Raw genomic sequence first — 18,393 nt, forward strand, 5'->3', positions numbered from 1 at the left:
TGTATCTATTTTTCTTTTATCAAACTCAAAACATATTTAATAATTTATTTATTTATTTATTTTTAAAGCTTACAAATGTAACAAATCACAACATATATTAATTTTGTTTTCTATTCAAATTTATACTGGTGAACAAAAACTGGAAAACATTTATGAAAAATGTAAAAAATATTAAAAGAGCTTAGATTTAAATTTTGACCATTAATATTTTACATCCTTTGAAAATTTCATGTGAAAATTTTAAGAAAGAGATCCTCAAGAGAAATTGATTTCTATCAACAAATTTACAGAAAAGAAAAGAAACAATTTTCAAATGAAATTAAATTACCTTTATATATCCAATTCTAAAATTGAAAATATAAACATATACTGGGAAACTGGCAAGAACTAAATATAACAGGTGAGATTTTTGGATACAGAAGACCTAATAATAAATGGAACACTCAGGAAATTCTAGACAAGCACAATGAATAAAGAAAATTAAAGGCTTTAACTGGATCAACACAATATGAATGAGAAAGAAAAATGTAGGAAACTAAGAAATAATATCCAAGCTTTGCAAACAAGCTAACAAGAAATGGCTCAATGATAAAGCTGAACAGCATGAAGAGGCCACAAGAACACATAGTATTAAAATCTTATTTAAAACCATCATAGAGATTATATACAGCTTCTCAAGTGCTCCTCTGACAATGATTGACTAGCCAGAAAATGAAACTGGAAATCAGGAAAAAGTTATATAAATATGGACCCTCAGTTATATAGAAAAACTTAAAAATGATGGCCATATTATAGAAATCCTTCCTTAATAGATAGAATATGATATTAAAAAAAATATGTGATTGTAAAGCATCAGGAATTGATAAGATATCTTCAGACTATTAGAGAGCAGGGGAAGAACCAGCAGTAGAATTCCTTATTTCACTTTTAATAAAATTCTAAATTCTAGAAAAGGACCAAAAGATTGGAAAACAGAAATTATTATAAAAAGGGAAATAAAAGAGTTTGCTCTAACTATAGACTAATCACATTGCTCTCTCATGCTCATAAGATTTTTACAAAAATACTTCGAAACAGGGTGCAAACCACTTATGAAAATATCATCTTTAAAAAACAGGCTGGATTTAGAAGAGGTCAGTCAACAATTGACCAAATATTTACTTTATTCAGGCTAGCAGAGCTACACTGGAAACATAATCTATATACAGTAGAGCGTCATTTATCCGAAAGAATTCCAGTCGGCAAATTTAAATTTTTGCTAGTGCTGTGGCGCTGCAATCTTTGGCTATATCTTGGGCTACTCCAATATTTTTTTTGTTGATATGTGTGTTTTAGCTGACAGCACTGGCACTTTTGTGTGGTGTTTTTCTGAGGACTGTGTGTCGTGCTGAATCCAACATTTTTGATACTAGATTAACTTCTAAAGTATAATTTTTTTTTGTTTTTATATTTTTCAATATATTTATTTTGTTTGTAAAAAATAAAGAAATAATTTTTAACGATACAATAGCCACGATTATTATTTTAAAAAGTTTATGTTAGGCATGACATCGACGAAAATTCAACGCAAAGCAACACGCAATGGAGAAAAATTTCAACATGGGATAGGTTAATATATTTTTTTGTACATAATCAGTTATCTGAAAAATAAGTTATCCGAACAACCCCAGTCCCCAACTGATTCGGATAAATGACACTCTACTGTATATAAAAATGAATGTATGTCTATCTGTCCTTCATGCATTACTACACCATTTATCTGATTGCCATGAAACTTTGGGAAGTTGTTTAAACTCCCGTGAAGGTTTCTAGCATAGTACATTTATCCTAAGATAGATGGCGCATGTGTATACGAGCATTTCAGCACGGTTAGGAGTTGAAACTTGAAATTTGGTACACAGTTAGGGTACGTCATGAGAACAAACACTAACAAGGGATTTTTTTAAATCCCCCCCGTGGGGAAAGGGACAGGATTAAGGCTTCAACAATGGAAATGTTAAGAGAAAGCAACGTGCAAGATTTACAGGCGCAGATGTGATTTTTTGCATTAAATCGAACATAATTTTAGACCCATCTAAAAATTTTCTAATTAGTCTGGAAACAGGGGAACCTAATTCTTGCATTCTGTGAAAATGGGTAAGATTGGCTGTAATGTAATAATCTTAATCTTCGCTATCATTACTTTTTGCCCAAGCAATGCCAAGCTTATCTGCTAGTCATACATAAAAATCACAAAATAAACTGGAACAATATATAGACTCTCACCTAAACATGTTTTGCTGGAAAATTGATGTTTAGGTGAGAGTCTATATAATCATAAATTATATGTTTTCTTTAAACAGACATTTGACTCAATCAACAGAGAGAATTTACTGGAGATTCTCAGACAAAAACCTATAGAAAATGAGATTCTGCACTTTCTAATAAATCATTTAAATAATACTAACAGAACAGTAAAATACAATTATCTGGTCATTTACAAGATAACAATGGAGAGGAGTATCACAAGGCTGCCCACTCTCTCTCACCCCTTCTTTTCAACATCTACCTAGAAGAAATAGCTAATCAGACACTATATGATATAATCTGATATAGCCCAATGATTTACAGCAGTTGTTGATGTGGCATTATTGATTTGGATTGTATTAATTTAAATGGATACAGCCTAACCCATATTAAGTATGCAGATGATTTAGTTATGATTGCAAATTCAAAAAGTAAAATAGAAACATCATTGGTAAAACCGAATCAAATAGCAAAAAAATACGATATGTTGATTAATGTTGATAAAACAAAAGCAATGGTGATATCTAGAAGCAGGAACCTTTAGAAGGAAAACCTACTGAACAGATAAATAAATTTAATTACCTGTGGCCCTTACCACTGACAATTTAAGTAACATTGAAATGATTAAGTACAGGTTAGTAATTGCCTGGTTGGCCTTTAACAGACTGAATAAAATATGGAATAATAGAAGGCTCACAAAAGAAGTTAAAATCAAAGTTTATAACTCGATTATTGTTTCAACCCTAACTTACGTCATGGAAGTTTGGATTCTGAACAAATAGCAAAAAAAAGAGACTGGCTACATTTGAAATAAAATGCCTACAATATATAAACAGAACCAAATAGACTGAACTAAAGATTAATGAGAGAGTTACAGATGACTTGTACTTCGATGAGTTGATGAGAAGAATATTCAAGAAACAACTACATTGGTTTGGACACGTGGAACAAATGAGGCTGGAAAGACCACCCAACAGAGTCCTCTATGCAAGAATAGAGGGAAAGAAACTAAGGAGAAGTTGGATAGAATTAATCAGGAATGCTTTACAATTTAGTTCCTAACATCAGCTTATATCACAGATTAGAGACTGTAAGATATGGAGAAAAGAGTGAAGTCTTGGAAGACTCAACCTGTTATTAGAAATAAAGTAAATAGAAATAAAGAATATAAACAGAAAATATCAAAATGTTTATGTTAAATGAGTATGTGAGAAAATTATTAGAAAAATGGCTAGAAAAAATTTGTACACATATTCAAAATCAAAAAAAAAGTAAAAACAAAGTGTCAAACAAAAAAAGAATAAGACAAAAGTCATATTTTGTTGTGGGAAAAGGGAAGTAGAACTTCCCTTAGAAACTACTTAACACAATTATCTGATGAACATCTGCCTCTTGCATCAGATGTGTGTCCGGTCAGATGAGCAGAATCCTACAATCTGATTGGTGGGAACAGAATAAATAGGGAAAAATTTCATGCGTTCAGAACAGTCAACAGTAATTCGAAATTGCCACATAATTGATAGGCAGTCAATAGAAACTCAACATTGTCATATTAACCACAGTCCATGACCAGAAGGTACAGTACCTGTCATAGGAAGAAGGAGATGATAGTCCAGCTCTATGACTCTCCAGCATCAGTCTCACATTCTCCAAGTCTGCTCAACAGAAGTATTATCCTTATTTTTTAACCAATTGTAAACTCTCTCTCATTTTATTTAGAGACGTATCTTAGATTTAAAGGTTACGATAGGTTACATTAAATATCTCAATTTTTGTATCTCTTGTTTTATTTTATTCATTAAATCCTTTTTGATATTGTTAACCTGTTGATTCCCTTTCCCAAGCATAGACATTCACCCCACTGCAGTCGAAACTTACCTGTGACACTCCCCACTCGATAGAATAGAACCCTCCTTTTAATTATAACATATAACATTGCAAGTTTTGCACTACCAGCTGGTGTCAGTCCTGACAGTCAAACGGATCTATCGATCCATTTGACTGTCAGGACAAATTAACGATGGCTTAAATTAGAAATGTCATCCGGACTGATACATTTCTAATTTAAGCCATCCAGGGACTGAGTGAGCAAGACTAACAGTCCTGACGACTAGAAGGTACAATATCTTCGCCCATAGTCTCACAATAATAACCACACAAAAAAAAAAAAATTAAATGAACAGGATGTTGTGTATTGAATGAAGAGTTATTAGAAGATGTTGACAGCTTTAGATACCTGGAAACAGAAATATCAAAGGACGGAAAGTTAAGCAAAGAATGCAAAGAAATAAGTACAAGAATACAGCAAGCTGGACACTTCTACCAGAGTATGAGAACTTCGATCTGGAAAACAGAAGTGCCATTCAAATGTAAGAAGGTCCTTATCAATTATACTTGACTCATATATACTTGACTCAATTATACTTGACTCATATCCCAACATTGACTCATGGGGCTGCAGCATCACAGAGAGAAGACAAAGATCCAGGCAGAATAAATGAAATTCCTCCAGAGCATTCTGGAGCATGAGTAAGACCAGAAGAGACAAGATATGAATTGAAAAAATAAGAAAAACAGAAGAAATGGAAAATTTAAAAAAGAAGATAGAACAAATTAAACTGAAGTGGTTTCAATATACCAAGAGAATGGGAGAAAATAGAATACCAAAGTTGGTACTGGAGAAGGAGATGGAGGAAATGTGAAGAAATGTGTTGTTAAAGAAAATATAATTTGGTTGAGCTAAATGTTGGGAAGGGAAAAATTGTAAACAAACTCTCTTGACCTTACATGCCATACATAAGACAAATGGAGGGAATAAATGCTTTATTGCATCAGGATGTAGAGTGAAATTTTTTAGCCACAGCTGCATTCTTCTCCAAACAGGAAAACAAAAACACATCGTTTTCTAAGTTACGGACTGTCACCCCAGGGAAGTTGTAATTAGACACTGCAGAAAGTGATGGACATTGGTGTGGAGAGAGATGTTCATCTTCTCTGACCCAAATTTGAGCCCTAGCAACAGTACAGGGACCAATTGGCAGAGGAAAGAGATCTTGACCAACTGAATATCAGTTTTGGGTAAAAAATGTATAAACTGGCAATGTATAAATGTATGACTTGTGAAAAACACTATATATTCATTTATATGTTTTGAATTTGTTTTATGTAATGATGGAAACAGGAAAAAATTTTTTTGGATGTTCGAAAAACATATTTGATGGATTCAAAAAAGTATATTTTTTTGTTCTAGAATCTTAATATTGTTCTATTTTTGATGGGGATTCAGAAAATTTAAAAGGAAAAAAAAGTTCAATTTTTGATTTGAATAAAAACTGTTTTGCTAATTAACTTGAGTGTGGAAGTGCATCTTGAAACAGACCTGAATTTATTTTATGTTCTGGAATCTCCACTTGAAATACATATTAGTATAAACCATTCTTACATGTGAATTTAATATTAAACACTCCAAACTATATCTTAATCCAGTAAAGAACAAAATTTAATAAGAAACAAACATTTTCAACTTATATCAAAGGCCCATCATCAGATTCTACAGATGGAACATAAATTTGAATCATCATAATCACACTCTTCTGTTAGTGATAGGATGAGTCTTCCATGACTTCACTCTTTTCCTCCATATCTCACAGTCTCTAATCTGTGATATAAGCTGATGTTAGGAACTAAATTGTAAAGCATTCCTGATTAATTCTATCCAACTTCTCCTTAGTTTCTTTCCCTCTATTCTTGCATAGAGGACTCTGTTGGGTGGTCTTTCCAGCTTCATTTGTTCCACGTGTCCAAACCAATGTAGTAGTTTCTTGAATATTCTTCTCATCAACTCATCGAAGTACAAGTCATCTGTAACTCTCTCATTAATCTTTAGTTCAGTCTATTTGGTTCCGTTTATATATTGTAGGCATTTTATTTCAAATGCAGCCAGTCTCTTTTTTTTTGCTATTTGTTCAGAATCCAAACTTCCATGACATAAGTTAGGGTTGAAACAATAATCGAGTTATATCAATAATATATTCAATAACTGTTATTATTTACCTTATCATCATTACTATTTATAAATTTTAAAATACTGCATTTACTGTATTCTAATCTAAAAAAACTTTTTTCTTATCAAAAATATTAAAACAATTTTGAATGATCACACATATTTTGTTTTTGAATGTTTTTAAATTATACAAGTTTTTATATTTACAATAATATTAAAAATAATGTTTTATTTTAAATGTATGATTCACAATTAGAGATTCTAAATTTCATTTATAAATAAAAATTTTAATAAAAAATTTCAACTCTTATATGATTAAATTTTAATCATATAAGTGAGAAAATTTTTTAATTGAAAAAAATTATAAAATATTTCTGGTATAATATAAATTAGATAAAAATAATATTTAAAGTAAAAATTTAAAAATAATTACTGGAAACAGAATTCCATTATAAAATGTTAATAAAATTTTCACAATATAGAAAATATTAACTTAATTAAATGCATTACTTATAAAATATTTAAATACTTTTTAAATAAATGCTTGCATTTCAGTTTTTATACAGTCGACCCCCCCTATAACACGGTAGATACGTTCTGTTCTTTATGAATCCATTTTGTATGAGTCCTTGCCAATCACAGCCCAGCACGTTTGCACTTTACGGACTATGGCTGTTTGAAAGGTTTTCTTCCATAAAATTAATCGATTCCTAGACTAATTCGACTCAACATTTCCAAAACACGTATATTTTTTGGGGGAATAATCCGTATAAACTATGCTATAAACAAAAAACTGTGGGATTACTTACTGAGTGTGCACCGTTCGACATCGCCATTGCTTAAGCTTGTTTTCATCGCAAAGCAGCGCACCAAACGGCGGGCGCAATTTCTGATAAGTTATTTTTCTGCAAAAANGACGGCGGAAAGTAGTTTGGCTGCCTGATAATGTTTTACCGAATTACAGTATAGAAGTTTTTTTACCATGTTTGTATGGATACCGTCGCAATTTTTTCGCCGTCATATAGGAATAGGACTATAGGAACTCGTGTTATAGGGGGGTTGATTGTATAATGTTCAATATCAAACATCTGATTTCGTTACTAAAACAACAATTTTAACTTGGTAAATTTAATATTAAATATTATAGTAAATATTAACATGCACAATACCAAACCTTATTTGAGGAGTCCACAAAAGTTTACTTCCAAACCACTTGTGGGAGGTATTCTTTACATCTTCAGCAAAATCATTTGAACTCCACAAAGCAATGGCTACAAATAAAAATTTTCAAAATTGGTTATTTTAAACATTGAAACTAGTAGCAATGGCCAAACCGCAAAGTTCTGTTCTTTAAAATACTTTTGACCATAATGTAAAAAAATAGAAACTGCAGCAATGGAAATTCAGACACTCAGGAAACCTTTCTATAAGCAACAAAAACTAATTATGGACATTATTGATCATTTATAAATGACCAAAAATGTTCATAATTAAATTGTTTTTCAGCTTATAAAGGCTTCCTGAGTATCTGAATACTTTTTCACTTTTAAATTATTTCCTTCTATTTCTGTAGTAATGTAAAATTAAAACTCTCCAACCAATCACAAAAATATTCAAAATTAAAACTAAAGATCAGTTAATCTTCACATCACGTTTTCAAAACATTGCTTTCTTTGAAATTGATCTTCAGTTTTATTTGGTGAATGCTTTTGAAATTAATTGGAGTTTGGATTTTACATCATTTTGGAAATAGTTCTTTCTATCTTAAAAGTTTAAAAGTATTCTAAAGAACAGAACTTTGAATGTTTTGGTCATTGCTACTAGTTGTAAAATGTTCAAGAAAATGGAAGTTTTGAAAATTCATATTTGTAGCTGTTGCTTTATGGAGTATCGAATGTTTCTGCTAAAGATGAAAAGAATGCCTCTCGAAAATGATTCAAAATTAAATTTTTGAGGACCCATCTAATAAAATTTGTTGATGTGTGTGTTAACGTAGACACAGAGTCATTATTTACTAGCTAGCAAATATTTTCTATCATATTCAAGATATTTGGCATAATGCTTACTACATTTTAAAAATTTTCACAATATAGAAAATATTAACTTAATTAAATGCATTACTTATAAAATATTTAAATACTTTTTAAATAAATGCTTGCATTTCAGTTTTTATACAGTCGACCCCCCCTATAACACGGTAGATACGTTCTGTTCTTTATGAATCCATTTTGTATGAGTCCTTGCCAATCACAGCCCAGCACGTTTGCACTTTACGGACTATGGCTGTTTGAAAGGTTTTCTTCCATAAAATTAATCGATTCCTAGACTAATTCGACTCAACATTTCCAAAACACGTATATTTTTTGGGGGAATAATCCGTATAAACTATGCTATAAACAAAAAACTGTGGGATTACTTACTGAGTGTGCACCGTTCGACATCGCCATTGCTTAAGCTTGTTTTCATCGCAAAGCAGCGCACCAAACGGCGGGCGCAATTTCTGATAAGTTATTTTTCTGCAAAAACTTTGTTGAACTTTGGAGACATCATTAATATAAATAATTTTTATGGCCGTTGAATAAGAAATGTTTCTTTCACAAGAAATGTATAAAATTAGTGCTGTATTAGACTTACGGTACCTAATTTACATACTGTACAGATGATAGTAAACTCAACTTACTCGCCTAAACTCTCCGTAGCGTGGCGCTGAACGGCAGAAAGTATACATATATAATTATANTATTTATAACATTAATCTATAATTCTGATATAAATAAATTTCTTTTTTACTGAAGGAGTCCAGTTTCAATAAAAATTTAGATAAAAACACTTTTAAGATTTTCAATTTCTCATCATTGGTATCCCACTTGATATCTTGTAAAATAAAAGTTCTAACCAGCATTCTGTAAGAATTATTTCCAAATCCTGTTGTTAAAAGATTGAAACAAATATTCTAGAGGAATTAAGATTCAATTCTACCACTTTTCATTCTTAAATTCTCCTTTTAAAAAGCTGTCATGAACATAAATAGCTCTCAAACTATATAAGATCAAAATATGACTGATAAAAAAATCTGAGGACTGTTCAAATTCTTGTTTTTTTCATGCTAGATAACAGCAGACAAGCCTTAAAAAAATTAAAATGGGTGAAAAGAAGTCCTTGCATCACAGACCAAAGTTGAAAAGTGTTTCTGGTATTTTTGGTGGTAGTATATCAATAGAATTTTATCCACATTGGACAAGTACACTCAGTGAAACTAACACCTATATGCAATTTCCAGCAAATAACTGTAAAGGAACCAAAAAGTTCTCACATTTTTCTATCAGCCATATTTTGATCTTATATAGTTTATCTTATATTTATGTGCACAAAAACTTTTAAAAAAGAGAATTTAAAAATGAAAAACTGGTAGAACTGAATCTGAATTCCTTTAGAATAGTTGTTCTAATCTTTTAATGACAGGATTCATAAATCACTAAAACCTATTGAAAAAGCTGAAACTGAGATAAACTTACAAATCAAAAACCATCCACACTGTTTCAGGATAGAAGTTTATTCAGCAAACAAATATTTTTGGTTTATTTTATAAGTCTGCCCCAGGCCTACTTTGAAATACAAATTTCAGATATTCTAAATTGGAATGTTCAACACATTCTATAATGCTATTTACTGCCATGTGGTTGACAGGAATTCACATGGCAAAGACAGCACCAACGAACAAGGAATTGATATATACATAGCAAAACCACATGGGCTAATTCATGAAATGTGTTTATTCTTATTCAGGCTTTTATTTTATTCAGATGTATGATATATTTTCAAATATGGTTTTCTGAACTTGATGTTAACAAATGCACATGAAACTTAATTTTCCATTAATTAAAAAATTTGTAAATAGCATCATAGAATGTGTTGAGCATTCCAAATTAGAATATCAAAAATTTGTATTTTGAAGCTAGACATATAAAATAAGCCAGAAGGGTTTCTTTTCTGAATAAATTAATCTGGTTTTTTTCCAAAATTTAACTTTTAGTGTAAGTTGCTTTTTTTTTTTATAAATACTTATATCCAGCAGTATTCTTTTTCATTTCTGGCATTTAAGTGTCTAGTAGATGAAACAACTGACAAACTTTACAAAGGTTTTATTAATCTGGCAAATGCATTTTAGGTAATTATCTCTCTTCAGTGCAATAGTGTTATAAATTACAAATAAAATATAAACCATAAAACAATAAAAAATATATATAACTTAAAAACCAAAGTTTATGATTATATAATCCTTGGAATCCTTCCTGTGCACAAATTCAGTGCTTTTGTCCCACCAACTGTTACAAGACAAGTGAAGTTTCTCTGTTGACATCCTCCAATCTATAATTGGTTGTTACAGTGTTTGCATCAACTTAAATTCTGACATAATGACATCATACCAACAGTTATCAATTTGCATACCCACATTACAATTAATATAATTTTCATTTTTTTATTATTTCTATATATTTTTTAAATTTTCTTTTAAACGCACAAAAAATATCAGCCCAAGCAATGTGATTGGTCAAATACTTGTGGATTTTTACTGCAATGAAAAAGTTGAGATGAGGTAGACTCATTTTGAGTCTACCTCACTACGTTCTTTCCATTATAAGATGATCAAAACCACTCTGTCAACATCATTGGTGTATTTTCTGCTGCAATTCTGCATAAGTTGAAACAGGTCTTGACATTATACATTTAGAAATAAACTTGCCTAATAAAAAATGGGCAAAACTAGAAATCACACTTGTTTAATTTCAAACTTCCATTATAAACTATTTATAATGGCACAACAACTACTGAACTCTTAAAATGTTGGCACAAATCACCCAAAGCTTACACAAATGCTTATCAAGAGTTGCAAAAATCCATATTGTCACAAAGAAAAGCAAAGCCTAAAACTTCAGCTTTTAATTAACAAATATTAGCATTTAATATCACAAATCCATAGTTATAAGATAAAACATTGGGAATAAATGCTTTTAATAAGCAACAAAGATTGCAATGTTAACAGAATTTGCCACAAATTTTCTTTGAAAGTAGCCAAATTGCTAAGAAATTACAGGATCTAACAACTTGCCCCATGTCTAATTGACACCATCCATAATTGTTGAAAACAATAATGCTCAACTTCTCCTCACATGGATATTTTTTAAATAGTTTGCCACAATGTGAATGGATGGAATTCTAAATACAGGGAATTTTACTAGAAGATTTTGAAATTTGTTTGTTATACAGCATAAAAATCCCATACATCTGTATAACGCATTTGCTAAGATTTGTCAGTTGTTCTATATAGGGAGAAAGTCATTAAAGGAAGATTTTGAAATTAAAGAATTTCCTATATAAATATTTTCTTATATTTCCTATATACATATTTTCTTTTAAGATGATCCTAAAACATTCATAGAACATACTTAAAACCTAAAATATAAACAGGTTTTTCTGGCTTTAAATCAGTTAAACATTAACAAAACTAGTTTTTAGTTTATTTGAGCATCCATCATCTTATTATATCACATTAGGTTTGCTGAGAGAAAATTCTTTATTTAACAAATATTTTCAATATGTAATTATATTAAGGCCATATGTAATTTTCTTTCAGCAAACCTCAGGTGATGTAATAAGATCATAGTCTCTCTGCTGAGTACACCTGGTGTGATTGTATGATTATTTAGGCCATCTTTGGTTTATATAAAACTCAAATGTTATGAACAACAAAAAAATTAATACCTGGTTATATAATAGTTTCAAATTTAAATAATTTTAAGACTTGTAATTCTTATATTTAAAAATTTATTCATATTTTTAATTTTGTTATAGTTTCATACGTGATTTTTTACTTGTGTTGAAGAAGCCTTTACTAAAAAATTTTGCCAAATTCAAACATTTTGATGACTAAATATATAAATGCATATCTAATGCATTTATATATTTAGTCATTTATATATTTCATATTTCATATACAGTATTTCATATTTAATAGAATCTAATCTTAAGATCAGATTCATTATTAAACTAAAAAAAATTAAAAATTAATATTTTATACAAAAGCAATTATAAATAAAAAATTAATCAAATTACAGTTTATCAAAGGAGGAAAGAATAGTTTTCCAAAGAAATAAAAAAAATTTGACATTTAAGATTCTTTAATATAATATAAATGATATCTGCAAATCTTCAAACTTCATTTTCACCACTAAAAATCTATTACTTTATCTTGTAAAATGTAAATTATCATACTTACACAATCTAAATATCAAAAAGATAGCACAGTGGCACCTCGTACTTTGAACATTTCAGAGTTTGAATGATGCTTCAAAATTCTAACTGCAAGTGCAGTGAAAAAATCCACTCAAAACAAACACAATCTGTTATGTGCCCAAGTTATCTATTGCACTCACATCATTTTTGTATGTTTTCATTTGTTTTTTGCTTTATTTTTGATGTTTTTATTATATATATATATGTTGTGTATTATTCATTAATCTTTAAGTTCTTCCTGCATTTTTTCTTCATCAACAGTTTTTGGAACCCCCTTATGTTTTTTATCCTTTAGTTCAAAATTTCTGAAACAAAACTTTTTAAACTACATTTGACACATTCGAAGTTCAGGAGCATCTTTCCCATAAACATTATGAATTTTATTTACTGTTTGTACAGCTTTATATCCTTTCCAAAACTCATAAGGCATAATATGCCTGATATGCTTTTCATCTGAAGACATTTCAACTTAATTTTATACAAACAAAATGTGAAGTTTAAAATAAGTTTCTAAACAAAGAATACAATCAAACATTAGCAATAATGTGTTAAATTTCACAACTGTTATAATCAAATCAAGAATCCATAATAAGAAATGACAGCTGTTAAAAAATAAACAAAAATTTTTGGTTCAACCCAATATAACCTTTATTTAATAACAATGGCATCCAAGAATTGTGTGGAAGCAACAAAGCCCAAGAAGGTTGTAATATCAATGATTAGTGTTGCCACATTTTCAAAATCGCTGACCCAGACGGCAGGTCAGGTTTGTTCGAACAGAAGTTCCTGACACATGTGAAATGTCATTTTACAATGTGAAGAATAACGTGCATGCTGGTTCTAAATCAGTTACAGTTAGGGACTATGGACTTGCGTAGGAGTAATGTAAGTGTGAGTTTCAGCCTGGGGTACAGGGTAGGTTGTTACTCCTGTATCACTTAATAGGCAATCTAGTCAGTAGGACTAGTTCTCTAAAGTTTCATAGGAGAGCGATAACCACTAGTAGATCTGAACTGTGAAGTCCAGATGCTCGTCAGGGCTGACACCAGTTTGTCAATTATTCGATCCACGGACAAACACACGTGTGATTGGTTTATATATCTGATTCAGAGACTCTAAAGGAGACATTCTTTAACAAATGAACAAGAATAAATTTAATTAAACATAAACCAATAAAAATAGTACAAATATATGACAATGAGAGACAATGAATACAAATTACAACCTATCAGTCGAGAGATATATGGACTTATATTTATCTGATACACGATCGAGAGAGAGAGCTTACAATATCATTATTAAACATACAACCTGGTTCAGTTGTCATTCGTCTTCTTCTCTGTAGACAAAGGCACTTCGTTTATAAAGTTCTCAAACTTCATTCTATAGGAGGTCGAAATGTGCACAAAATTAAAGTATATCTTCTAAGTGCTAACTCTGGATTTATTCTATGTGACTCATCTAAGGGCGTTGGCCATCAGGAGAAATATGTGTGGAGTCCTGACTCTTCCAGGTCTGTCGATGAACTCCTCGAATTCTGATAAATTTCTGCTATATCTGGCGATCGGCGACCAATCATCATACAAAGATTCCTCCGTGGGAACGGACGGAAAGGGGAATATGTGAGGGGTAAACATTTCCCATCAAAGCGAGATTTTTCGCAGATAATGGAAAAACAGAGGATGTTCTAAGTTCCCTAGAAGGAAGTAGCATCTGTTATCTATTTTTCCCACCCAAACAAAAGAATATTTTATAACGAAATATTAACATTATTAATAAAATTACTATTTTAGACCCGGGGGCCTTTCAGATCTCACATTAGCAACCCTAAATTAAGAAAGAATAGGTACAGATGACTTAGCTCTATTGGATATTGGAGACATGTACGATCATACATGCAAAACGAACAAAAAAAAGAAAAAAAGGCCGACAGATTGTACGCCACACGTCAGCGTAAACAGACTAACATGGCAGAATTGCAGATAAGTTTCAGTGAGTGTGAGTTCTTTCACTGTTAAAATAGTGTAAATTTGTAAAAATATTTGAAGAACTTTGTTTCATCATAATTTCACAATTTCTACAAAATTCCTGGACAAAATTAATAGTTCACCTGGACAGTGAGTCAATTCCCAAACTGTCCGGATGAAAACTGGATGGATGGTAACACTATCAACGATTGAAATGAAAAAAACTTAAGAAGCATGAAAGTGGTACACTTATGCCAAATCTGACAGCCAAGTTTAAGATGTTGAAGTCAAGATTAAGATGTTGCAACCAGTAAATACAATTTCCATTTTATTACACAGTATTTATGTATTTTATTTATTGGTTATGTGTTTTAACTCATTATGAAAAAGGAAATTTAATTGTGTTATTTTTACCTTAAATTATGTGTATTTGCTGTTTTAAGTTTATTGAAATAGGTGATGTTTAGAGTTGAGGAATGGATTTATTCACTTTCCATTATTTCTAATGGGAAAAACTGATTAAAATTTTGAACGGCTTCATGAAATGAACTGAATTCAAAGTACAAGGCACTACTGTATTTACAAAATATAATGAATAATACGAAGTTAATTATAAAAATATGTAAAGACAGAGTGTGACGTATTAAACTCAAATATTATTTTATTTCCCAGGGTCATTATATTTTGTTTCAGTTCTTTTCTTATTTTCTGGAGTTTGTTAAATTAGAATCAGTAGTATTAAAAGACTAGAAAAAAATAATAAAAAATAATCTTACTATGTAATTCTGCAGACTACTATTAATAGAAGTTCAATTTTCAAACCAACTATGGCTATATACAGGGTGTAATGAAATTCCTTGCCAATATTTTCAGGATAAATTTGACGGTTAAAAATAAGCTTAAAATCCTCTACATATTTTTCAAATTCTGCTGGCCTGTGAAAAAAAAAGTAGGAGTTTAAACCTGGTTTGCAATACTAATTTTTAGCATACCAGATCTCAAAAACTAAGCTGAATTCGAAAAACATTTATAGACAGTACCAGGTCAAGCACTTGTAAGCTCAAAGTGCAACCTTTTTCTAAGTACTAAGTAATGCTATCAGATCAATTTATTATTTATTTAAAAACAGAAAAAAAAAAATACTAATTAAGCTATTGTTTCCTTAAAAACAAATCTATATTTTTAGCCTTTTGCAATCAAAGATGTGATCATCATGACTCATTAATAGTTATTGTAGCATTTAAAATGAAATGAAAAATATATTATTAATTATTTATTTAAAAAAAATAACAAAAAATTACATAAATTTTCTGCAATAAATAAGATATGTAAGTTAATTCAAATTTATTATACATCATTAAACAGTGAAGGAACAAGTGAAGGAACATACATACATTAGAATTGTAAAAATAAAAAAACTAAATTGGAACTTTTCTTGTTTTATGTTTAGCAAATTTATCAATAATATATTCATAATCTAATAACTGAACTACACTGTTTGCTATAATCATCATTGAAAAATTAGTTAAATGCACAAGTTAACCTAAATATTTTTCCAGCAATGAATAGATGATTTATGAATGTTTTTGACTACATTCACTAGTTTGCTTCAAGTATAAGTGGTATTTCTTATTTTTCAAGAAATGGAATGTCTCACTGTTCTAAAATGTATTGGAACATTTTTAAATTATGTAATTGCCTTATTATGTTTGATGACATGTTCCAAAATTAAAATTAACAATCATTATTGGTTGAGATCAGTTTTTAGTAACATTTATAAATCTCAAATAATAAAGATCATTAACTTTAATTTTGAAATATATGTCATCAAACATAATAAGGCAATTACATAATTTAAAAACAATTCAATATGTTTGAAAACAATGAAACATTCCATTTTTTTAAAAATAAGAAGTACCAATTATACTTGAAGCAGACTAGTGAATATAGTCAAAAATGTTTGTAAATCAACTACTTTCACTGCTGGAAAAGTACAGTACATAGGTTGACTTGGTTGAAAATAGATTGTTTAAAGCTGTAGCACATAAGTGCAATTTATAGTTAAATGCAACTGAGTTAACAAATTTTGTAAATAATTTTTTATTTGCTTTTGTGTCTAATTGTGCTTATTATATGTGATGCTTGCAGAATTCTGCCTATGTAATTTTCCTCCAATTTTTTCAAATGTGAAAAGGTCTGTTACATTAGTGAGATGCTAGAAATTTTTTCTTGAAAGGTATTTGTGCAGTAAAAATAGTTCATAGTGCATGTCCTCTGGATTAAAAACTTTAAAGGTAGGAATTTTTTTCAATTTTTTCCAAGTTTCATATGAGCCGTTCACCGGCCAATTTGATTGATTCCATTTGTAAATCTTTAATATAATTGTTATTATTTTTACATTTTTCATGTAACTAATTTTATACATCATTACATTAAAGCTATGCTTTAATATAATGGTATGTAAAGATACATTCTACAATGTTTATTTAAATTTAAAGTTTAAAAGGAATTTTAAAAAATAATTTATATTATTAATTTTTATACTTTTTGTTTTATGGAGTTAATCGATTTGGCAAGTTAGCGGATCATATGATACTAGGAAAAGAATCTGATGGGTACATAGTAAAAAATTTTACTACACTATTTATTATTTGATGAATGACAAATTGTCTAGATGAAGATAGTACCTGTGCCTGAAGTTTGCAGAATTTATCTCTTTTTGAAACTGCTAACTTTTGGAAGCCCCAAGCATGCACTTCTTGCACCTGTGCAATGTCCACCACTGTTTATATAGGATTTTAAGCTTATTTTTTGACTCTAAAATCTATCCCTAAAATACTAAACAATTATTAGATTAAATTGGACTATATTAATGGTACTAATTACTAATTAAAATGTCAGGTAATTTGTCTAGAGGGAAATGTTAGGCACCATCTCTTGATAAATTTAATAATTACGATTAAATTAATATTTAACAATTATTTTAGATGTTCTGGAATAAAAGAATTGGCCCTAAGTAAAACTTGAACCCATAACTCCTCTTTCCCATGCAGATGCATTACTCTAACCTCCTCCTAATTTTCACATCAAAATTTATCCAGAGACGGTGCCTAACAGCTTCTAGTATAAATCATTAGGCATTAATCTAAAAATCGAGTTTATTAAAATTTATATTTCAACATCTAAAAAATTGACATGGAGTTTTGTTTACAACTTGTATAAAGTTACTTTCATACAAGATGTTACATCTTATATAGTTTGGGCAACTGAGCAGACAATTTGGAAATTTATGATCAGAATAAGAACATAATCATTTCGGAAAGATTTCTCACCTATTTCCTATATATTATTAATAAGTATTTTTCAATGTTCACAATGTTAACTTTTTGTGATTAACATGAATTAAATCTTACAACTAGTTTTCTAAATTTACTAAAATAATAGGATAAATATATTAATATTTTGAGAAAAATGTGAAAAAAATAAATTCTTTTTACTAATAATTTTTCCAATTATTTTTAAATTATTGATTTGTCTTAAGCTTTTTTGCAGAGATAAGCTTGAAGACATTTTAAAACATTATTAATCGTTGTACAGTGAGGTATGTTTCACAAAAAATTTTTTGTACGTTTTTTAGTTTTTTATTTGTGTTCGGTTGTATCCATATAATATTTTATATATATTTAGTTGGCTGAGGAGGGGCAAATGCCCGAAACGTAGATGTATAGCAAAACGTTCTAACTGAATAAAGATTGAAACTTGCCTAGTGTTGAAGAAAAGTCACTTCATTGTGCCAGTATACAATACATAAATACAACACGGTTTCGACAACAACAACAAAAT

General features: G+C 29.7%; 1 protein-coding gene across 1 annotated transcript in view; it reads right to left on the reverse strand.

Annotated features, from left to right (window-relative positions):
* The window catches only part of LOC111627615 (serine/threonine-protein kinase tricorner-like), a 91,677-nt gene that overhangs the window by 42,922 nt on the left and 30,362 nt on the right, over positions 1 to 18,393 (reverse strand). The window contains exon 3 of the mRNA XM_023371203.1: positions 5,876 to 5,908. Coding sequence (XP_023226971.1) covers positions 5,876 to 5,908 — 33 coding nt within the window. The remainder of the gene's footprint in view (positions 1 to 5,875; positions 5,909 to 18,393) is intronic.

Source organism: Centruroides sculpturatus, unplaced genomic scaffold (genome assembly GCF_000671375.1).
Source record: "Centruroides sculpturatus isolate CEXI.00-Female unplaced genomic scaffold, Cexi_2.0 scaffold357, whole genome shotgun sequence".
NCBI lineage: Eukaryota > Metazoa > Arthropoda > Arachnida > Scorpiones > Buthidae > Centruroides > Centruroides sculpturatus.